Genomic DNA, 24,367 nt, shown 5'->3' with positions numbered 1-24,367 from the left:
GGGGGGGGGGGGGGGGGGGGGGGGGGGGGATGGATGGATGGATGGATAGATGGATTTAGGCCCCTCCACATGCCAGCCAAGTGACCGGTGGGCAACTCACTTCCCCCTCCTGCGTCTTGGTTTACCCACCTGTGAAATGGAAACAGTGATGCACGCTGGGGCAAGTGTGGCATGGAAAGTGCTCAGCGGCTGTGGCCGCACCATGGCGGGCTGCTCGCCCTGCGCAGGTAGCGGGCAGAGCGCAGGCAAGGAGCCGGCTGTGGGGCAGACCCACCGTGGCTCACTCCCCCTCCGGCCCTGCTGTCCTCCTCCTCCCATTCAACCCACAGCATGCCAGGGCTGGGAGCGGCGGAGAGCGCTGGCCCGCAGCTGGGCAACCACTGCCCTGTGTTCTGTGGGGCCCGGCGGAGGCGCCCCGTGGGGGAGGGCGGAGGGCAGCCTTGGGGCAGAACTCCAGACTCTCCCTACAAGCTGGGCAGCCCTGGTTTTTCTATGTGTCCTATTCCCTGTAAGATTTGGTTTATGCAAAGGCTCTGCTGTTTTAAAAACAGGTTTAAAACCACAGACCCAGGCTCACGTCAGAGAAGAATCTGGAGGGGACTCAGTCCGGTCAAGTGTTCCCTGACCCCAGGGAGTAAGTCCCACCATGCCTTGGTCAGGCAGGATGTTAGTGAGGCGTGTCCGGCCTGGAGAACACTGACCACGGTCCCCGGGCCTCCTCCGGCCCTCAGGTGGACTTCACTTGGCCTGAAGTGTTTATTTTTAAAAACCTGAGCTAACTGGTAGATTTCCCATTCAATCGAGACTCCCAGCTTTTCTTGAAAACGTGAAACGCCTGGCAACAGCAGCCCCTTTATTCAGGTGCCCACACTCCCACGGCCCCAGCACTAGGGTCAGGAAATGTGTCTCGGTACCTGTGTTCTTTTATTAAACATGGGAAAATAAAAAGCAGACGAAGAATACTAAGAAGGAGCATACTTCCGGAAGAGAAAAATACTTCCTCGGTTGAACTGGCCAACTCCCAGCTTCCCGCTTGCTTTGCTCTCTCTCCTTCCCTGGCCCTGCACCTCAAGCCCTCGGGCTGACAGGAGAGGTGTGACCGTGGCTGGGGAGGGGCAGTCCACACCTATGTGGGGCCTACTCCAGACGTCTGTCAGCTCCCTCTTATCAGCCATCCTTCCCTCCACCGCCCCCCCCTCTGCCAGCCCGCCTGCTGAGACCTCAGGAAAGGCCCAGCCCAGTCCCAGGTACCCACGTGTGAGCTTCCCAAGATAACAAGGGGGCTGGCCCCTCCCCTAGCCCGGTCTCCATGGCAGCACTGGACTCCCCCAGCCTGTCAACTTGGGCCGACACTTTAATGTAACTTAGCCAAAAAAAAGAAAAAGAAAAGAAAGTTAGCCCATTAGAAAGACAAACAAAACAGAACCTCAGAGGAGCCAGCGTGTCAAGCGCACAGGCTGAGCACCGCCCCCCCCCCCGCCCCGCCCCAGAGCACAGCGGGCAGCGGTGGGGGGGGGGGGGACGGCTACTGTTTAAGGCAAACCCCACAGGGCACAGTCTCTGGAGACCTTGGGAGCTGGAAACTGTCCCCAGTCGGTGCCTATGAGGCCGGTGCAAACCGCTTAGTCCCTGAGTGCCCGAGACAAACAGGCCCTGACGAGATGAATGGTTTCCGCACAGGGAACACGCCAAGCCTGCCAGGATCTCCGGAGCTCCCGACCCTCTAAACTCAAAGCTGGGTGCCCCCTCTGGTTTCAGTGGGGCCCAGGTCAGAATCCACAGGGACGGTGACACCCACCGGCCAGCCCCAGAGCCTCCCTCATCCCACAGACCCCCTCTCTTAGGGGCCTCATCCACTCTGGTGCCTCCCAGACCTCTCTCCTGAGCAGACGTTTTCCTGACCCAGCTATCTGTGTGATGGTTGGGACTGGCGCCCCCCCGGGGGACGTCCAACTGCACTGTCCCAGACCCAGCACAGCCCCTTCTCCAGCAGGCCAGGTCCTCCTCCCCGCCTGAAGGCAGAGCCACCACAGCCCCAGTGACCCCACCCGTCTCTCCTCCTAACGGGCCAGTCAGTCACCCGTCCTGGGGATTCAACCCCCTCTAACTCTTCACTTGGTCACTCTCTCCAGCACCGAAGTCCCTACACCAGTTCCTCCACTGCTAACTGACCTCCCTGCTCTACGCCACACCTCGTGCCGACCCCCCACCTTAAACCTTTCCATCTCCCACAGCCTCATGCCCCACATTCAGGAAGACATCGAAGGAGGCCACATCTCCAGCTTCTTCTGGGCTCTTCTCCAGACCCCACACTGGTCAGCTGCCAGGGCTTCTGCTGGTCACCCCTAACAAGAGGAGCACCCTTCCTGGCCATGCGGCAAACCCCTCCCTGTGGTCTGGCCCAGCTAAGAATGCACTCCTACTCACTGTATAGCCTTCCTCCTCTGCTCCTCTACCTCCAGCAAGGCACATCCCTTCCTCCACCCCTACCCCCTGGTACTGAGGAACCACATGGTGCCACATCACACGTTACCACAGGTACACGTTCTCCTGTTGGTTTCCCCTACTAGCTTGTGAACTCCTTGAGACAGCTTCAATTGTGAATGAATGAATGAATGAATGAATGAATATGGAAGATCAGGCAAGATCTTATCATCATGAAAATAGAACACTTAAGGGCGCCTGGCTGGCACAGTCGGTGGATCATGTATTCTGATCTCGGGGTCATGAGTTCGAGCCCCACGGTGGGTGTACAGGTGACTTAAATATTTACAGTATATACATAACACTTAGGACCAGGTCTCCCCTTTCCCATGGGCACAGAGGACACAAGCAGGTGTCAAACCCAATACACATTCCCTAAAGTCAGGCTAGGCATAACCACCAGTAAGGAGCCACGACGGCTGCACTTACAGTGTGCCGGGCCCTGGGCTATGCGGTGTGGACACATCTTATTTTAGCCTCGCAGAGTGCCACGCTGAGTCCCACCGGAAAGACAAAAGAAGAAACACTCGGAGAGATTATGTGACTTGCCTAAGGTGTCCACAGTCGGTGAGCAGCAGCGCCAGGACGGGAACGGCGGCTCTTACAGTCTGTCCCAGGTGTCCTGGGGACCTCAGGGCTGCAGACCGAGAACCCGAGTTCACTGCGAAACCCACCCTCTAGCAGCACCTGGAACCACAGGCTGCACGGGTGACGGGGGAACGACAAGAAGGGTCCGTTCCAGATTCTGCCGATGGGTCATTCGGACCGCTTGTTTGTAACTGCAGTTCCGGCGGGAGTCAGGGCAGCGGGCTGGTGCTCCCCGTGCCGGGCTTTGTTTTTCACAGCTGAAGGCCGCTCTCCGTGGGTGTGTGTTCATATTACAGTCATCGAGTCCTCTGAGCGTGCTGTCTCCTCCTCACCGCAGACCTCCTCCTCCCTTCCCCACCTCAGTTTCTGGCATCGTCACTCACTCAGTTACCCAAGCTCGAAACCTCCAAGTCATTTTTGAGTTCTCGCCATTCCCTCGTGCCCCCACATCCCATGTGCCCCAGGTCCTGCGCATTCTCCTCTCCAAGGGGCTCTCGACTCCGCCCGGCCCCTCTGGACACCCACTGCTGCACCAGGCCAGACGCCACGGCCCCCTGCCTGCCCCCTCGCTGGGTCAGCCTCCCCCACATTCTCCTCGCCGCCCGCCCCACTGCTTTCGGTCTACTCTAAAACAATAGTCCGGACCATGTCTGCTGCTTTAAATGTGTTTCTGGTCCCCCCTTCGTAGAAGACAAATTTCTAAGAGCTTCCCTGTGGCCTCCAGGGCCACTCCACTCCGGCGCTGGCCCTGCCTCCCGGCTCGCCCCCCACCCCGCCCCATGCAGCCCACTGCCCTGCCCGGCTACCGGCCCCCCAGTACTACCCACACGCTCTGTTCCATTTCCTGTTCTGCCGAGGTTCCCAGCCCTCCCACCTATCTGTGTGTGCCCAGGGGATGCAGTTCTGTGCCAGATGCCACGGGGTAATGAAGAGAAGACACGCTTAGCGATGTGCACCAAACATCCACTCACTGAGCCTGCATCACCCTAACGAGCCAGCCACTGTGAGCCCAATTTAGAAGCAAGGAAACTGAGTCTCAGTGACGGGTCCAATGGGGGCACAGCCGAGTTTCCAAGCTACAGGGAAGCAAAAGCAGCTCTCATGCACATGATTCAGATGCTGGGGTCCTAGCCACGAAGAGCTGTAGCTCCAAATTCTTAGCCAGCAAGAACGACTCCGAACGAATGGCTGACTTTTAATTTCTCCTCAAATGTGTGCTGCGGGGACAAGCTAGGCAGACTCCAAGCACTACAGCCCCACCTTCAAATCTGGGAACTCCGAGCCTCCTCTGAAGCAAGTTTTAAGTTTCCTTGGCAATCACGCCGTCGGGAGTAAAAGAAAACCTCCCCGCCAGGTGGCTGCTGGCTCTGCGGAGGCACCAGTCCTCTGTGGACACAGGCCTCATCAATAATGAAGCAGTTCCACAGCTGCTTACGAGGCCAGAAAATTGCTGCTATTCATCAGATTCAAATAATCGAATCTGTGCCACAATGCAGCGAGTCCCTTCAAGCAGGGAAAGCACTCAGAATTTTATGATTTCCACTATACAGTTCAGTGTGGATTCAGTCCGATAAATCAGAATAAAGCATCATTCCACACAGACTGAAAACCATTCTTTCCTCTCAAGCGGTCCAGGGAAAGAAAACCACTGTGCTACATGCGTGCATCCTCACGTACCCGCTGCTCTCACTTGATCCCCAGGAACTCTGGGCTGGGAATGCACGCCGTCCCTCTACAGCTCGGGACACAGGCTTAGGGACATGAAGGGTGGGCCACACTCAGACCAGGTGTGCCCAATACTGATGCTCCCGCTCGTCCTACTGCGCACTCTTGGCCCAGGCCCTGGGCAGGGTGGGGGCTGAGAAGACCTTGCAGGGGTAGAGCCAGCAGTGCCCTTGAGAGGTGCCTAGGACTAACTGGAACAGGGAGTTGGGGAGGCCGCCCACGGGGGCTCAGCGAGGCGAACGAAGACACAGTGTCCAGGATGCGCCTGGCAGGCCAGGAGAACGGTGATTACAGAGAACAGCCTGGGAGCTTATTCCAGACAATTCAGCACGACTGCAGGCCCTTCCCACTGGCTGGTCTGTGGCTCTTTGTGTGTCCAGCTGTCCCTCCCATGAGACGGTACACATCTCAAAACCATGTTTATGCCGTCACCCTGCCCACCACACAGCAATCTCTCCAGAAGGGCTCGTTAAGTAAAAAACACCCTGCCGCCCAATTCAGCTGCAAACTGCTCCCAAGCTTAAAAAAATACAGGGCAGAAACTGCAAAGTTAGTTCTCCGAGCCTGTCTCCTAAGGTGTTGAGAATTGGTATAATATACACTTGCCCGAGTTAATTACTTACTCTGGCAGCCTCAGACAGAATTTTGCAACAGGGTCCTGAACTTCTAGGCCACTGCCGGGAAGGCTCCATCCTTTTCAGGGCTCCCAAACTGCAGAGCTTTCTAGCTGACAGTGAAGCCGACGTGGGCATCACACTGAAAGCCACCATTCTTGCTGTCAATTCTGGTGAGTTCTCCACTGGATCACAATGCTGCACGTCAGTTGTCTCTGTCTGCCCAACCCCCCTTTCCATGGGGGCTCTGCCCTTTCTCGATCCATGTGGTTCTAGGGGGGACTCTCAGTCCTTGTGGCCACAGGCATGGCCAATTAAATGTGGCCTGGCCAGAAATGGTACCCACTGCCCCTTCCCACCTATGGGGCAAGGTGTAAGCAAGTGGCCAAGCCAGAGCCAAGGACAGACCTTCCATGAGACCTGGAAAGTGAGCCCAGGCAGAGAGATGGCTTCTCTCGCTTGTAAATCATGAGTGGCAAGGCAGCAGATGGGGGCGGCTGCGGACATCTCCCGGCCACGTGGCGAGGGCCTACAAATGAGGCCCGTACTCGCAGGAAAGCCAGGAGACAGAGACAGAGCCCTGAAGACCTTTGGAGCCTCTGAGCCCAGCTGCGCCTTGAAATTCCCAGTTCTAAGAGCCAACGCAGTTTCTTTCCAGAGAAACTGCTGGAGGTGAGTTTCTTGGAACTTTCAACAGAAAGAGTCCCCATTACTGCAAGAAGAGGCTGTGGCGGCCCACAAAGAGACAGCAGAGTGCAAGCAAAGGTACCGGCCTAGGGGCTGGCAGTAGCCGCGGAGATGTGACATATACATGTGAAGAGATGGGGACAGTTAGCACCCGAGCTCTAGGAGAGTCTGTGAGTCACTGCCAGATGAACCACTACTATCTGCTACGTGAGTCGCCGAACTAAAAGTCAACACCCATTTGCTTAGGGTTAACTGGATCAACGTTCTGTGTAGAAACATCCAAAAGAGGCTGGGAGTCAGCTCCAGCGAGCTTTTGGGAGACGGGGAGAGGGGCTCCCTACCTGTATTTCCTCATTACCCACTCCTTAAACTCCTGGAATTTGGCTCCCACCTCATTAAAGCACCACACCCCACTCTCAGAACAGCTATAGCCTATCTTCCCAGAAAATATGCCTGAGCATAAAAACCACATTTTGTTCACAGTTTCGGGGAGCTTGCAGACTTCTGGAGCCTATCCAGGGACCCCCTAGGGATCCAGGAACTCTATGGAAGCCAAACTCTGGAGGGGAGCAGTCTTTCCTCGGTTGCTCTGTAGCTCTTGTTGCCCCATCTCTGGGGGGACCGTGATGGACAGGTGCTCTCCTCGAACGATGGCGGTCTTCTGGGAGACCACAGGCCCCTCTGCCCACTGCTCTGCCCTGTCTTCTGAGAGAGCCACCGGAATGGAGACCCCAGCTCTGTCTGCACAGCACTCCCGCTCCTTTGGGACGTGGCCTGCCCCTCCCGCCACACAGGCCCTAGCTGTCCCAAGCTGGGTCAGCTACAGTTCCTTCCCTGGGGATTCTGGAATTGGACCAAGCAAGACGGCAGCCTCCAGATGCTACAGCTGAAAGACATAAACTCCAGAAGCTGTCAGTGGCCATGTTTCATCTCACCACAGGGACAGCGAGCAGAGGAAGCAGGGCCCTGGTGAGAGAAGTGAAAGACAGGAGACAGACAGGGAGGGGAGACCGAGGGGATGCAGATGGTGAATGACAGGGTCCTGGTTCCCACCCCTTCCAGAGGCCCAGCTGCAACCCTGCTCTGGGATGGCACCTGTGCCTTTTCAGTATATCCACACTGCACAGAAACTGCTTCAAGCAGGTCGGGGGAGCCCCAAGGTCAGGCCTTTCCTGAATCTTAATTTCCCTTAAAAAGCTCAGCAACTCACTCTTGAAACTCTAGGGTTTCAAGTAGTAATGCCATGTGGATAAAATACCCCCCAGGTCTCTATCCCCAGCTTCTCACTGGCTCTTTCTTTCCCACTTGGATGTCTTCCTAGGATTTCAAACTTAACACTTAACATGTAGAACTGAACACCTCCTACCCTCCCAAAATTGGTCTGTGCTTCAGGGAACGAGTCTAAGACTAGACCAGTGGCTGCATAACAGAATCACCTGGGCACTTCGAGTAAATACCGATGTGGGCTACAGTGAATAACAGCATCAGAATCCCTGTGGGTGCAGCCCAGGCCTTTGAAAACCGCCCCCAGGCAGGTGCAGACAGATGGAGAATGGTGGACCAGCCAAGGACTCCCCAGGCCCTTGCTCACAGCAGACATCAATGATCACTCACTTTACCTAGAGCCTAGAAGCAGGCCCAGAATCCATCCATGATGGCCACCCCACAATCCATCAGACTTGACATGAGAGATGACATGTATGTGCCCTCTTGGACTAGAGAGAAATGGTGTAGGATCTACTCTCTTATTTTAGAATCCAGCCTATGAGAAAATGCTTGGAGTAAGTGCGGCCCAGGCCTCAATCAGGCTCACACAAATGTTTGTTTTCTCAGGTCTTGGTTTAAATGAGGTGTTGACGAGAACACGTTCTCATTTGGCTTAAGACTGGAAGGACTTTAGTTTTGATTTTGCAAACTGGCTCTTGCTCCCACTATGAAAAGAAGGGGGTGGGGTGGGAAGCATTTGTATGTGTTCCTTTTTTCTTCCCTGATTACCCCCAAAAGAGCTTTCAAATAATCTGCTAAGTATTGAAATACTGAAGTCATAAACTAGTTGCAAAAAATCGGCTTACTGGAACAACAGGAAAGACATTCTTTTGCTTTTCAAAGGATTTCCCATCATCTAGAGCCAAAAATATTATCTTCTGACCCAAAAAGCCACTAATAAACCTTGTTTCTATAGGACAAGCAAGAGGGATGATTTTGCCCTAAGCAAAACGGCAAAGAGAGCAAGACTGTTCTCTGGGTCCTCCCACCCCCAATTCTACCCTCTCCCACCTCCTGGCACCCTCCACTTCCAGTGGCACCTTCCACTTCCCTCCTGCCCTCGGGCTTCCCCAGGGTCCCCACCAGCTATCCCCACAGGCACCCTCCCTCCCTAAGAGCTCCCTGGCCCCAAGTAAAATCCCCTTCTTTTCTCCATCCCCATCCAAATTCCAAATCCCAGCCAGCTGCAGGCTCAACCTCTGAGCAGTCTCAGCACTCACCCTCCCTTTGTGAGACGGTTTGTGCACAGAGTACTGTGCTCCCTTCTATCTATTTAGGAGTGTGGGGGGCAAGAGAAGGCTGCCTTCTGGGGGCACACTGAGGAAAGCCTGCAGTAGAACCCCTGCATAATTGGGGGCCATTTGTTGGCCTGATGCACCAATAAAGTTTTTTTTTTTTAAGATTTTTTTTATTTATTTATTTGAGAGAGAGAGTGAGAGAGAGAGAGAGCACAAGAGGGGGGAGCGGGAGAGGGAGAAGCAGACTCCCTGCCAAGCAGAGAGCCCGATGCGGGACTAGATCCAGAGACTCCAGGATCATGACCTGAGCCGAAGGCAGTCACTTAACCAACTGAGCCACCCAGGCGCCCACCAATAAAGTTTAATTACCGGTACTATATTTTTTGTTACTGATCCACTGAAAAGCTTAAAAAAAAAAAAAAGGCTAGGGGCACCTGGGTGGCTCAGTCGTTAAGTGTCTGCCTTCGGCTCAGGTCATGATCCCAGGATCCTGGGATCGAGCTCCGCATCGGGCTTCCCGCTCGGCGGGAAGCCTGCTTCTCTCTCTCCCACTCCCCCTGCTTGTGTTCCCTCTCTCACTGTGTCTCTCTGTCAAATAAATAAATAAAATCTTAAAAAAAAAAAAAAAAGGCTAAAAACAGTAAGCTTCAGTTATGAAGACAATTCACTTATGTGAGCCTTAGTCCCCTAAACTGCAAGATAAGTTAAAATGAGATGGTATGTACTATATTTATATTTCAAAAGACGAGGCTGTTGTCCCAAATTAACCTCTAAATGGCAGAGTGGGAGAGTGGGGGGAGCAGGCATACGGCTGAGCCCTTTGTCAACTCCCTGCCTCAACAGGCCTCAACCCACTGTGCCACTAAGAACCTCAAAGAGGGGCGCCTGGGTGGCTCAGTTGGTTAAGTGTCTGCCTTCGGCTCAGGTCATGATCCCAGGGTCCTGGGATCGAGTCCCGCATCGGGCTTCCTGCTCAGCAGGGAGCTTCCTTCTCCTTCTCCCCGGCTCGTGCTCTTTCTCTCCCACAAAAATAAATAAAATCTTTGAAAAAAAAAAAGAACCTCAAAGAGATGAGTAAAAGGCACCCCCTTTTCCTTGTTTGCTAAACTGACCCAGGCCTCTGGGACCAGCTAGAAGGGTTAAGAACACTAGAGGAGGTGAGGAGCAGCTCTCCAAAAGGCCACATACTTCTGACTATACATCTCTGCCTATAAAATAAAAACATTCATCATCTCCCTCCCTCCCTGACTCCTAGCAGGCTTCATCAGTGGCCAATGGCAGTAAAAATGTTTGTTATTTATAATACCCAATAGCATGCTGTGTCTGCGAGGACAGAGCCCCAGAGCACAGGGATTACGTTTTTAGAGTGTGATACAATTGTGGGTGGAAAAACTCCAATCGTGACCTCCTTCTCAAAACACCAGAATAAGAAACGGAGATGGACAGGACCCTCAGAGGCCATGAGTCCGTCCATGTTCACCAAGGCTTCCCATGACCTCAGTGGCTATGCCTTCCCCCCGCCCTGACCCCTAAATGCTGGAGCTCCTCGGGGCTGCAGCCCAGGTCCTCTGCTTATCTCAGCCCATGTTCTCGCCCCGAAGACCTAGTCCTTGCCTGGCTTCAATTACATCTCAGCTCCCTCATGTTGATCAGCACTCAGCCCAGACCCTCCTCCTGCTAGAGACCTGTGGATCCAACTGCTTACTTGGCAGAACCACTTGCATCTCTTAAAGGCACCTGTTAAAAACTGAACTCAGCACACTTCTTCCCCAGCCCCACCCCAAGCTGGTCCTTCGCCAGGGCTCTCCACTGCATCAGTAAATGGCCATGATCCTACCAGCTACATGAGCAGGATCTCTGGGACATAGTCATCTCCAAGAAAAATGGATCTCCAGAATATACTGTATGTTGTTAAGTGAAAAAAGAAACAATGTGAAACTGTATTTAATAGTGTGCCATCTTTTATGTATCAAAGGGGAGAATATTTATATATATACGTATGTATGTGTATCCACACCACACACATATGCATTTGCTTATGTTTTTTTTTTTAATTTTTAAAAAAATTTATTTATTTGACACAGAGAGAGAGAGAGAGCACAATCAGGGAGAGCAGCAGAGAGAGACAGGGAGAAGCAAAGAGGGGCTCGATCCCAGGACCGTGGGATCATGACCTGAGCTGAAGGCAGACGCTTAACCAACTGAGCCACGCAGGTGCCCCTGCTTACGTTTTCAAAAAGAAACAAAAGAAGAATAAATCAAAATAATAAAAATTATTACCTGTGGAGGAAGGAAGGGAATAGACTGGAGAATATTGAGGTTAAAGGAGACTTTCAATTGTATCTTGTATCATTTTGACTTTGGGAGAAATATTGTACATAAACATTTAATGTAATTTTTTAATTAAATTAAAATGGAAAAAAAATCCCTAAAATTTCAAAACAAGTTGAAACAAATTAGCCTAACTGTATATCACAACGGGAGTATAACTATATGAAGAGAAGAATTACTAAACCCAGTACTCTGACCATACATCCCTACTGGGATATATTCTAAAGCCAGAAAGAACCACAAAGAAATCTTATATTTCATTCTGAGTCTTAATGTTAGTAGTAAAAAACAATGTAGTTATTTTTAAATTATAATAAATATATTGTAAGTGTGTGCAACAGAGTCAACATAAAAAAAACCTGCTATCTTTAGAAAGCCTGGCTGGCACCTGGGAAATTGGATTTTGGGTGGTTCCCAGAACTGATAAGAGTGACTCACTGTACCTAAACCAAACAATATGGTTTATGCCGAATACCTACGTTCCTTCCGGAAGTCTGGAATTCTGGTCCATAAGCAGAGGGTGTTTATGTGACCCGTCTCCAAGAGAAGTCCTAGGCAATGAGTCTTAAATGAACTTCCCCGGTAACAATATTTCACACAATGTGATGAGGCTCCCCTTGAAACCATTTGAGCATAAAAAAACCTAAAAACTTATCAAATATATAAAAATGTATGTTCAAGGGGTGCCTGGGTGGCGCAGTCGGTTAAGCATCGCACTCTTGGTTTCAGCTCAGGTCATGATCTCAAGGTGGTGAGATCGAGTCCTGTGTCACGCTCTGTGTTCTCGGTGGATTCTGCTTAAGACTCTCTCTCCCTCTGCCCCTCTCTCCCATCTCTCTCAAATAAATAAATCTTAAAAAATATATATATATAGGGGCGCCTGGGTGGCTTAGTCGTTAAGCGTCTGCCTTCGGCTCAGATCATGATCCCAGGGTCCAGGGATCGAGTCCCACATCAGGCTCCCTGCTCAGCAAGAAGCCTGCTTCTCCCTCTCCCATTCCCCCTGCTTGTGTTCCTGCTCTCGCTATCTCTCTCTCTGTCAAATAAATAAATAAAATCTTTAAAATATATATATATAAATATACAAATATAATGTTCAAAATGATGTGAAAATCAAAGCTTCATTGGCCGAGATTGGAGATTGCTAGAGTCCAAACTCACTGCTCTGAAAATTAATAAAGGGAAAGAACCAAGCATTCATCCAGCCTTTACTATGAACAGCATTCAGAATAACCATACAGGTAATGAGGAAAAGGTCTTCTTCATCGAAGAATTCCAGCTAATAAATGCACAAGGAAATAATGGAGCTCAGCAATGGATTCTGAAAACACTTAGGTGAAAGACTGGTGGGGATTTTTCAATAGAAGGATCAGCTACCACCACCTGAACCCACTGATCAATAGGAATCTCTAAATGTGTGACAAGTAGACACCACATGCTCATCGATGACATGTAACAGGAAGTCCACAGCACCAGCTAGGAGGTGTTCTCACCAAATAACCTGATCTGAGTTCACTCAAGCATCTAGATTGAACTTCGTATTCATAGGAAATACAGGGAACAGAGCAACAGGTTAAATGATGCCGCACAGAGGCAATCAGCTAAATCCTGGAGGTGGATACTATAGATGACAATGACCTGCTTTCTCCAACAAATGAGTGTCATGAGAAAAGGGAGGGTGGGGGAGAGAGGGTGGTGGAAGGAGGGAGTACACTACAGAATAAAAAGACCTATAGAATAAAGTCAATACAACAAAAAGCCAATCTGATCCTGTCAGTGTCTTACATAAAACCCTCCGGGCCCCACTCACTCCTCTGGTTGCGCCTCTCATCATGTCCCTCTGTGCTCTGGCCACAGTCATCGTCATTCAGTGACTTAAACTAGACTAGAGTCCTTGCAAATGCAATTCCCCTGCCCCAGGGAAGACCAGGTCCTCCCCCTGGATATGCACCCTCACAGTGCTCTGGGCTTCTCATGGAAACATCCATAAGTTTCATGTCTGCCCCTCTCTCAAGGACTAGAAGTTGCATGAGGACGGACACTACAACTTGCTGCAGACTGACAGGTAGTAGGCAGTAAATAAAAATCTGCTTGACACGTGTGAACAAATAAAGTACTGGTCATGTGGTTCAAAGCCAGTAGGCGGGAATCTGGCATAGTCCTAACTGATCTTCTCTGCCATGGTATCTGTTTTTAGTACCTAGAACCCAGTCTGAGGAACAGAGGCTCACAGGGAAGGACTCACCACCTCGTGGGACTTGGGAACAGGTACGATGATGGCCAGCACACAGATGAGCTGGAAGATGGCCCCCAGGAAGAGTCCGTACCGTAGCAGGTTCTCTAGGAAAGTAGGCTCAGGCACCTCGGGAGGTGAGAAGTCCAGGTCGGAGGCCATGGCCTCGGTCACCTGCTGCCTGTGGTCTCCTCTGATTCACCACTCTCCAGAGCCAACTTCTAAACACAAAGGTTAAGCGTCATGTTTCTACAACTGATTTTTATCCACTTGCACAAACACATACATACTTGCGAGAATATATAAAGTGATCGTGGTGAGATGTTAGCAGTACTTGAACCTAAGTGGAAGATATATGGACAGTCATTGGACTATTCTTTCAACTTTTTTGAATATTTGTATTTTTTCCAAATACAAAGCTAGGGAAAATAAGTAAAGGCAAAGACTTCGACAAAAATCTCTAATCAACATACATTTGAAGGCCTGATACGTTTCAGGTTTTGTTCATTTATTCATCCAGTTATTCATTCAACAAATGCCTGCTGAACACCAAGCACTGTAGAGAAAGCAAAAGAGACAAATCCCTGCTCTCTTGGGGCCTACATCTCGGGGCAGAGGCCGACAACACAGCCAGACGTGCTGTACCAGCTGGTGACAACTGTTTTGAACAAAACTTACGAAGGGCACTGTTTTATTTTGTACAGGGTGACAGACAGGAGGGGCTCGCTGAAGAGAGGGAAATTGAGTGGCAGAGATATGAAGTGTGAGAGTGAGCCATTGGAACATCTGAGAGAGGCATATCCAGGCAGAGAGAAAAGCAAGCGTAGAGGCCCTGGGGCAGGGAAATGAGGCCAAAATAGCCAGAGAAGAGTGCTCAAGAAGGAGGGAAGACCAGGGAGAAGTGCAGGCTGACCCCACTTAGGACCCTGACATTTCTGGATTGACTGAAGCCACTGAGGATTTTGAGCAGAGAAGTGACATTACCTGACTTACATTCTGATTGGTGGGGAGAGGGGCTGCAGAGTAGACAAAGGGAGGCCGGTGAGGAGGCCACTGCCAGTAACCCAAATAAGAGATGCTGGGGAATCCAAATAAGAGATGCTGGGGGCAGTGGTAGCCAATGGTGGCAGGTCCAGCTTCAGCCAGCCTGTCCTTTCACCAGGGCCCCCACTCCTAATACCCTGGTCAAGCTGAAAGGACTGCCTGCAGTTCTCCAAGAGCATGGGCTCTTTCAAAATCCTGGGCCTCTGCCCAGGCTGCACACTCTGCCAAGAATGCCCTTTTCCATTCTGACCGCTTGGTGAAGCCCCCACTCTACCTCCGAGGCTGAGCTCAAGTGTCACCTCCCCAGCATGCCTTCCTCATTGCTGTCTCCTACCCTGGTATGACTGAACTGCTTCCCCTCTACCACAGCACCCACAAGGGACTTCCTTCTGCCCACCGCAACAAGAAAGGGGCAAACTGACTTTGGAACCAGGCCCACCTGACTCCAAAGCCCTCTGTGTTTTCACAGATCTGTGCCACAATGCAATTTCCTGCTAAATCTGAGCTGTCCAATATGGTGGCCATGAGCCACATGCGGTTCTCGAGAGTTGAAATACAGCTGGTCCAAACTGAGGTGGCTGTTAAGTCAAATACACACTCGAGTTAGGACATAGCAGGAACATAAACATGTAAAGTATCTCATTAATGATGTTTTTATATCGATTACATGTTGAAATGATATGCTGGATTAAATTGTGTTATTAATTTCACCTGATCTTAAAAAAGAAAATTGGAGGATTTACTTTCTGATTTCAAAATTTACTAGAAAGCTACAGTAAGCAAAACAGTGTGGTTCTGGGATAAGGATACAGACGAGTGGAATAGAGAGCTCAGAAATAAATCCTCACATAGGTAGTCAACTGATTTTCAAACAAGGGTGCCAGCATCATTCAATGGGGAAGAACAGTCTTTTCAACACACGGTGCTGGGAAAACCTGCAGATCTACATGCAAAATAATGAGGCTGGAACCTAACACCACATGCAAAAATGAACTCAAAAACGAGTCAAAGCTCTAAACTGAAGAGACCAAACTATAAAACTCCTAGAAGAAAACATAGGAGAAAATCTTCATGAAATTGGATTTGGCAATGATTTCTTAGACGTGACACCAAAAACAAAAGCAACCAAATAAAAAATAAATTGGACATCAGGATGAATTTAAAAACTGGTACATCAAAAGACACTATCAAGAGAATAAAAATAGGGCGCCTGGGTGGCTCAGTCGGTTAAGCGACTGCCTTCGGCTCAGGTCATGATCCCAGGGTCCTGGGATCGAGCCCCGCATCGGGCTCCCTGCTCAGCCAGGAGTCTGCTTCTCCCTCTCCCACTCCCCCTGCTTGTGTTCCCTCTCTCACTGTGTCTCTGTCAAATAAATAAATAAAACCTTTAAAAAAAGAAAAAGAGAATAAAAATACAAAAGTTAAACACAAAATTACCATATGATCCAGCAAGTGCACTCCTAGGATATACCCCAAATAACTAAAAGCAGAGGCTCAGACAGATACTGGTATACCAGTGTTCATAGGTGCATTCACAGCAGCCAAAAGATGGCAACAACCAAGAGCCCATCAACAGATGAACGGATCAACAAAATGTGGTACATACGTTCAAAGGAATACTATTCAGCTATCAAAAGGAGTGAAATTTTGACACCTGCCACAACATGGACGAACCTTGAAGACATGATGCTAAGTGAAATAAGCCAGACACAAAAGGGCAAATGTTGTATGCTCCCACTTGCAAGAGGTACCTATACTAGGCAAATTCACAGAGCCAGAAACTTGATATAGGTTAGCAGGGGCTGCGGGAGGGGCCTGGGGACTTAGTGTTTAATGGGGGAGTTTCAGTTTGGGATGCTGAGACTTCTAGAAATAGACAGTAATGGTGGTTAGACACCACTGTGAATGCCACTGAACTATACACTTAAAACACGGTTAAAATGAAAGAAAAAAAATGGTTAAAATGGTAAATTTTATGTTATGTATATTTTACAATTTTAAAAATTTACCTTTTTGACTTTTTAAATGTGGCTACTAGAGAATGTAGAATTACACACTTTATTTTTATTTATTTATTTTTTATTCTTATGTTAATCCCCATACATTACATCATTAGTTTTAGATGTAGTGTTCCATGATTCATTGTTTGTGCATAAAACCCAGTGCTCCATGCAGAATGTGCCCTCCTCAATACCCATCACCAGGCTAACCCATCCTCCCACCCTCTTTTTACTTTTTAAATGTGGCTACTAGAGAATGTAAAATTACACACTTGGCCTGCATCGTATTCCTACGGCATAGCCCTGGGCCAAAGAGAAGGTTCGAAGACCTTCCTCCATGGCAGCACTGCAGTTTCATTGCTTTGCACCATCGTCAGAAGAGGGACTAAAGGGTAGCAAAACCACCTTCTCAGTAAACAGAGTGGGACTTATGCAAAGGTGTACTGTGTCCCTTCTGACCTGGACACTTGGGAAGGTCACACGCCCGTGCTGGCAGGCTGTCCACTTTCACATAGCTTCTGCTTTCTCTGGGAGCCACCTTCAAAGCCTGGGGCCCCTTTTGGGAAAAAAAAAAACAAAAAACACAACTCAGAGCTGGCAGATCTTCATCCTCCCAGGAAGGATTTGACTTCTGGAAAGAACCCAACATCCTCTGAATCCAAGTGTGGTGAATCAGGTGGGGCCACGAGCTCAGGAATACCATTTTTGGTCAAATACAAGGTATGACGACGCTCAGACACAGGCAGATTGTTTGGGGTGGCTCATGAACTGGCCCCGAAGTGAATTCCAGGGCGGCCACGGGAACAGCTTCTCTGGAGGAAACGTGCCGCCCTGCCAGGGCACCAGCATGTGAACACCAAGGTGGAAGCAAGCGTTCTCGGTTCTTCACAGTGGCAGCTCACAAAGTATACATTTTTATTTAATTCTTTTTAAGATTTTATTTATTTGAGAGAGAGCATGAGCAGGGGAAGGAGCAGAGGAGAGGGACAGGCAGACTCTGCACTGAGTGCGGAGCCCAACGCGGGGCTAGATCCCACGGCCCCAAGATCACTACCTGAGCTAAAATCAAGAGTAACCGACTGAGCCACGCTGGCGCCCCTAAAGTCTACATTTTTAAAAATGCCCTTGGTCCCAAGCTTTATGCTTAAGACTGTAACAAGCCTACTGAACTTACCAATACTTAGATTAACTAGTGTTACCAATAGGAACACTGTTATGAATACTTGGAATACAATAAAAAGACGGGGCCTGAGGGTGGGGGCAAAAAGCCTGATTCTATCAGCAATTAGTTACACTTTGGGCCCATCTCTTGACCTCCTGGAGACTTGATGTTCTCATGAACCAAACAACAATAATATTTATTCAAAGCTATAATGCATTTAGGCTTTTTTTTTTTTTAATGGCCATAAGGCCATATATAACAAGAGCCATAAAAGTGATTATATCCTTTGACCGAATAACTCACTTCCTAGAATTTACAGTAAGGAAACAATTCAAAACAAGAAAAAAGGCTTCAGGTACAAAAAAGTTCACGGTGGCGCTATTCATGATACTGAAAAACAGGAAGCAACTAAAGTATCCAACAATAAAGAAGCAGTTAACCCAATTATGGCACATCATGGCATACTCCCCCTTCCCTAAAATGGCAAATATAAACAATGCATATCAGGTCAATGGAAAGTCTTCGCAAAGTAACATTCGCTGAAGAGAGACAACAATTATATGAACACTGTGACTGCAACCATGTATAAACTTGATGTCATTGGCCAAAGAGCCAAACAGGCTAGGAAGACGAGAATCGTCACCGTAATCGTCACTGTTCAAGCGAGGACGCCTGTATTGGACAGCACGGGTGTAACAGGAGAGTGGTTGTGCAAAGGTTCTGGAAAACACAAAATGCCCTACACAGATTGTGTATGCTTTACAACTCTTATCTAGTTTTCTCTGCACCCCTGCGCTTGACTTCCCAGCCTTCCTGCCAGTGTTTCTGGGTCTTCAATTCCTGAGTACAGAAGTCACATGAGTCCTACTCATCCTTCAGATCTCAAGTAGGAGGCAGTTGCCCTCAGAGTCCCTGTGCGAGGCTGTGCCCCCCCACCGTGGCTGCAGCAGCAGCAAGGAACGAATCATTTGCCAGATGTGCACCACACCTCACAGTGAGCATCTCATTCACTTCGCAACCACCTGGGGAGGCAGGTATTACCAATGAGGAGGAAGAAACTGAGGCTTGGAGAGGTTACGTGGCCTGCCCAGGGACTACGTGGCTGATGAGAGGAAAAGACAGGCTTCAAACTGGCTGGCTCCTCTACAGCCTGAGCTCTTTCCCACTAGGTCAATGGTTTTCAAAGTGCAGGCTGTGACCCATCAGTGAGCCATGGAAACCACTTAGGGGGCTGCAAGCAGCAGTTTTTCCTTTTAACTTCATTAGCCAACACTTGATTTAATTAAATAAATGACAATAGAAAATATTACATTAGTGGGGCACCTGGATGGCTCAGTCGGTTAAGCATCTGACTTTTGATTTCAGTTCAGGTCATGAGCTCAGGGAAGTGAGATGGAGCCCCGCATCGGGCTCCGAGCTCTGAGCGCAGAGCCTGCTTAAGGATTCTCTCCCCCCCTCTCTCTGCCCCTGCCCTCCCCACCACCCACTTGCTCACAAGCTCACTCTCTCTCTTAAAAAAGAGAGGGAGAGAGGGAGAGAGGGAGGGAGGAAGGAAGGAAGGAAAAATAACACATTAGTAAGGGTCAGTATTGTATCCTGAAGCTTTTTTTCAGTTACATCCATTTACATCCAACTATGTGTGTTATGGGCCAAAATTCAAAACATATTTCTTATTATTTTGAGAAATAAGGAGTCTGGAGTCTAATGTTTTTTACTTGCTCCACTATAAGGCCCTGGACAGCAGGGGCCCTGGGCCCACCCTGAGTCTGTTCCAGGGCCTGACTCAGACATGTGGTGAATGATGAAGCCTATGCCTGTTTCCCACCTGGAAAGCAAGAGCAGATGCCTCAACCAACTGGCTCATTTAACAATGAGGGGTAGGAGTGGAGAAGCACGGGGCTTGCTTAGGCTTTCCCAGTGAGTCAGGGCAGAGCTGACTCTCCTGCGGTGTCTCTAGCCCTGCGGTGGGCCTGACTCGCTTTAAGAGCAGGAGCAGAGGTTTTTATATGTTGGGGAAATCTCATACCCCTACCAGAATTTAGTAAAAACCACTTACTCATCTATTACCAAACATGACAAATAATTTCATAAGGTTACTAAAACCCCTGAGGCTCATCCCTGAATGCCAGACACTAGTGGTCTGAGACATTCATTCATGGGACACATATTGAGCACCTACTGTGTGTCAAGTATTATTCTAACTCCCACCATCGGAGTTTTCATTCAAATGGAGGCACTCACACACATACAAATGGAATATAATGTCAGAGCTGAGTATTATGAGAAAATATAAAGAGGGAGTATGATTTTATATGAGGTGGTGAGAGGAGGGCCTCTCTGAGAAGGTGACATTTCAGCAGAGGCAAAACAAAAGCACAGGAACATCATTTAAATATAGGCTGGAGTACCCCAGAAACGGAGGGGATAAGGTCCTGAGGCAGGAATGAGCTTTATGATCAAGGAGAACAGGAGAGTGAGCAAACTGTGTAGGGCCAGTAGGCCATTATAAGGCCTTTGGCTTCTCCCCTAAGTAAAAGGGGAGCCACTTGAAGGTACTTAGCAAAGATGGCAGGGTCTGACTCATTTTAAAATGGTCCCTCTGGGGTGCCTGGGTGGCTCAGTCGTTAAGCGTCTGCCTTCCGCTCAGGTCATGGTCCCAGGGTCCTGGGATCGAGTCCCGCATCAGGCTCCCTGCTCTGCGGGAGGCCTGCTTCTCCCTCTGCCTGCCACTCCCCTTGCTTGTGCTCCCGCTTTCTCTCAAATAAATGAATAAAATCTTTAAAAAGTAAAAAAATAGTCCCTCTGGCTGCCACTGTGTTGAGAACAGACTGCCGGGGGACAGGAGTGGGAACGCTGATACCAGTCGGGAGGCTGCTGTGAAACAGTCCAAAAGCCATGCCTCCACTGCCGCAGTGGGGGTGATAAGCTCCGGGGTTACGGATATAGTTTGCAGAAGAGCCAATGGCATTGCTGACGTAAAATCTGAAAGAAGTAAGTTAAAAATAAGCCCTGAGGGTGAAACTATTCTGTATGATACTGGAATGGTGAATAACAAGACATTAAGGATTTGTTAAAACCCACAGAACTTCCCAGCACAAAGAGCAAACTTTAATGCATGCAAATGTTTAAAAAAAAATCATTTAAGAGATCAGGATATCCCAGAATGGAACAAAGAACGTGACATTCTGAATCTAAATGTATTACAAATGTATTAAACAACTTTACAGCAAGGGCAGGGGGAATCAGGTGCAGACCTCAGTAACTTTGGAAATGAGTGGAGTCTGTAGGACTTAAGGTAAAAGGAACTGCACGTGTACAGTATTCTCTAGTTGATAGTTACTTCCCACAGGCGGCAGACGTTAACAATTCTGAAACCACTATATATGTATCCTGAAATTGAACAGCTGAGTACATTGATGGTAGATGGTGGGAGCTAGATAGTCACAGAAGGAGTGGGAGGTTACAGATAAGCCAGAGGAGACTAGAAAGATCCACGTGGAACTGATGAGAGTTGCAGATACGAACTCAGATTTAGCTTCATATAGATACACGTAGCTACACAAAGAAATATTTACAGATATGTGTGTATATATACACGTTAGTATACACACATCTGTCTCTTACACTGAGGGTCTAGAAACATGGGCATCCCCGTAGCAATGATCACACCTACCAACCAAGTCTTGGCATTTAGTACATTCTCCAATAAAAGGAAGCAAGTCTCCATGGAGAAATGTTTAATTCTAGGACTGAGGCATGAAATATACAGGATGAGCCTGGAACAGAAAGTGTTAAAACACATACACATACACACACACACACACACTCTCTCTCTCTCTCTCTCTCTCTCTCTCTCTCTCTCGCTGGTGCATGTCAAAGGGATAGAGGAGTGCCCAATGGCCAAAGCTGGAGCACTCTGAGCAATAAAATATAGAATTACTGGATTAAAACCCAAAGTATGAAAATAAATATCTGAGCCCATACTGATATAAATAATTGAATAGGTAAATAAATAAATGGGCGAGAGTTAACAAATTTCCCATGGAGAATTCCACATAATTTATGCAGACACTCAACCTTTAAATGTGAAGCATGATTCCACACTCTTAAGTGTGGGCTGTATGTAATGACTTTATTCCAAGACTACAATATGGAAAAGGGGAGGAAGGGAAGTAATTTTACAGTGGAAAAGCTTGACTATTTCAAGCTAGTGATCCAAGTTAACATCAAGGGACAACTTATATTGCTAGTATGTGCCCCTGATGTGATGTGATGAGAATGGCACTTTACCTCTGTGGTTTTCCTCCCCAAAACCCCTAACTCCCACCTAATCATGCGAAAAAAACATCAGACAAATCTCAATTGAGGATCATTTTACAAAATATTGGACCAGTAATACTCAAAACTGTCAAGTAGATCTAACAAGGAAAGTCTGGGAAACTAGCAGACCCAAGAGGAACCTAAGGAGATATGACGACTAAATGTAATACAGTATCCTGGACAGGATCCTGGAACAGAAAAAGGACATTGGGAGAAACTGAGCCAAATGCGAATAAAGCGTGGACTTTGGCTAATATTATCAATATTGGTTCATTACGACAAACACGCACTGTGCACTTAACTAAGCGCTTTGCATACACCATCTCATTTAATCCTTAGATCAAGCCTATGTGCCCATTTTACAGAGGAGGAAACTGAGAACCAGGGAGGTAACCAGAGAAGGCCCACCTACGATTACACAGTACTATGGGGCCCACTCAGGAGTCGAACTCCGGCCGGAATGACCCCGAAGCCCGGGCTCCTCCTAACGCTCCGCCGGTGGGAGGAAAGGCCAGATCCCGGCAGCGAGCGCAGGGTTCAGGCCCGGGCTCCGAGCGAACACACTGGACGGCACCGGGCGAGGCCCTCCACCTCCCAGGGACTCAAATTCCCCTCTGCAAGGAACTTCCTGACGAGCGCCCCGGGAAGTTATTCTCGTCCCGCGCAGGGCGTCCCGGGGCCGGCCGCGCAGCGCCGCCCGGAGCACCCGGGCCACGGCGCCCGAGCCCAACCCCCTCTCCGTTCCCACCGCCCGGGCCACTCCGCCCCGCCCCGAAGCCTGGGCCCGGCCGCCCCGCCGCCGCACTCACCTCCCGCGCCGCCCGGCCGCTCCCCCGGAAGTGGTTCCGCGTGGCGGATCCCGGAAGTGACGCCCTCAGCGACCAGCGGACTCCGCTCCGCCCACGCTGCTAGGGTTCCGGCCTTTGTCCCAACTTTGTGGGTTTGAGGCGGAGGGGGCGCCATGGGGAAGCGGGATCCAGACCTCCCCGGCTCCTTTAAGCCCCTTTGTCTCTCAGCTCCTTTCAGCAGACGTTTATAGGCGTCTATAGGCGCTTTAATTCTATGCTAGACCCTGAACTGGGAACCTACAAAGAGGGGAGAGGAACAAGAATTCTTAGCAAACAGAAGCACGTTATTAGAATTCTTTAAAAACTTTGACCGAGGGCCACCTGGCTGGCTCAGTCGGTAGAGCATGCGGCTCTTGATCTCGGAGTCGTGAGTTGGAGCCCCACCTCGGGCATAGAATCTACTTGGAAAAAAAGAAAAAATTCACTGAGTACATCTTCTATTTCCTGTGCTGGTTACTGGAGATACAGTGAAATTGTGAAATAATAAATGTTACTGCTTTCAGCCCCTACTTTCAGTGTCATTTGTTATATAGCATAGATAACTAATACATAGACGATCAGGAACTAATCTTACCCTCAAAGAGCTCACTCTTAGAGGACACTAAAATAATTATAACTGAGGGGCACCTGGGTGGCTCAGTGGGTTCAACATTGGCCTTTGGCTCTGGTGGTGGTCCTGGGGTCCTGGGATCGGCCCCTCCTTGGGGTCCTAGGTTCCCTGCTCAGTGGGGAGTCTGTTTCTCCCTCTCCCTCTGCTCCTCCTGCTTGTGATCTCTCTCTCTCAAATAAAGTATTTTTTAAAAATTAATTAAATTTAATAATAGAATTCAGACAACAACGTCCACTAACTCCATACTACCTGAGTTGGAATGGAGGATACAAGAATGTAGCATTCCTGCATTCATTCAACAGATACTTATGGAGTTTCTGCTCTGGATTTCCATGTACTATGGAACTGGGAGGACAATGGCAGGTAGATGGGTCTCCATCCTCACTCACAGAGTAGGGGTTAATGTCTGGGCCTCCATTAATCAATCACACAGAGAAATGTATATGAATCCGGAGATGTGTTGGGAAGAAGGGGAAACCATGAGAGAATAAATAACATGGGAGATACAATCAAGACAGGGTGATCAGGGAAGGCCTCTCTGTGGAGGTAACACTTAAGCTAAGAAATGAAGAATGAGTAGGATTTTAACAGGCAAAGAGAGGGGGGAAAGAGCATGGTGGGAGGTGGAAAGGCTGTGGGAAAGGTTTGGAGCATAAGAAGGGGGCAGAAGCTGAAGCCTGAAGGGTACAGATATGTAGGACAAGAGTCTGTACTTGCCCTTAAAGGGGCTCACTGTGGGGTGTGGATGAGGAGGGTCATAGGAAACAGAGATGTTTTATGTGTTGAATTGTGTCCCCTCCCAAAAAAGCTATGTTGGAGTCCCAACCCCCAGTACCTCAGAATGTAATCATATGTGGAAGTAGGGTCTTTACAGAGGTAATCACGTTAAAGTGAGCTAAGACAGGCACTAATCTAATAAGACTGGTGTTCTTATTTAAGGGGGAAATTTGGACACAGATCTACACCCAGGGAGCATGCCATGTGAAGATAAAGGGAGAGATCAGGATGATGCTTCTACAAGCCAAGGAATGACAAAGATTGCCAGCAAACCACTGGAAGTTAGGGGAAAGCCACGACACTGATTCTTCCTCCCAGCCCTCAGCTTTGATTTCGGATTCCTAGCCTCCAGAGCTGTGAGAAAATAAATATGTTGTTTAAGCCACCCAGTTTGTGGTACTTTTTTTATGGCAGCCTTAGCAAACTAATACAGATGTGCA

General features: G+C 49.0%; 1 protein-coding gene across 4 annotated transcripts in view; it reads right to left on the bottom strand.

Annotated features, from left to right (window-relative positions):
- Positions 1–22,542, bottom strand: part of MANBAL (mannosidase beta like) — a 23,965-nt gene extending 1,423 nt beyond the window's left edge. The window contains exons 1-3 of one of the 4 annotated variants that reach the window (XM_021689082.1): positions 22,502–22,542; positions 16,670–16,766; positions 13,179–13,387 (exon numbers count right to left, since the gene is read on the bottom strand). In XM_021689082.1, the coding sequence (XP_021544757.1) occupies positions 13,179–13,328 (150 nt within the window). In that variant the 5' untranslated portion in view covers positions 13,329–13,387; positions 16,670–16,766; positions 22,502–22,542. The remainder of the gene's footprint in view (positions 1–13,178; positions 13,388–16,669; positions 16,767–22,501) is intronic. The other 3 variants (XM_021689084.1, XM_021689083.1, XM_021689085.1) reach the window with 3 other exon arrangements.
- Between the last annotated feature and the right edge of the window lie 1,825 nt (positions 22,543–24,367).

Source organism: Neomonachus schauinslandi, chromosome 10 (assembly GCF_002201575.2).
Source record: "Neomonachus schauinslandi chromosome 10, ASM220157v2, whole genome shotgun sequence".
Classification (NCBI taxonomy): Eukaryota; Metazoa; Chordata; class Mammalia; order Carnivora; family Phocidae; genus Neomonachus; species Neomonachus schauinslandi.
Note: the sequence above shows the minus strand (reverse complement) of the source record. Positions and strands in the feature narration are given on the sequence as shown.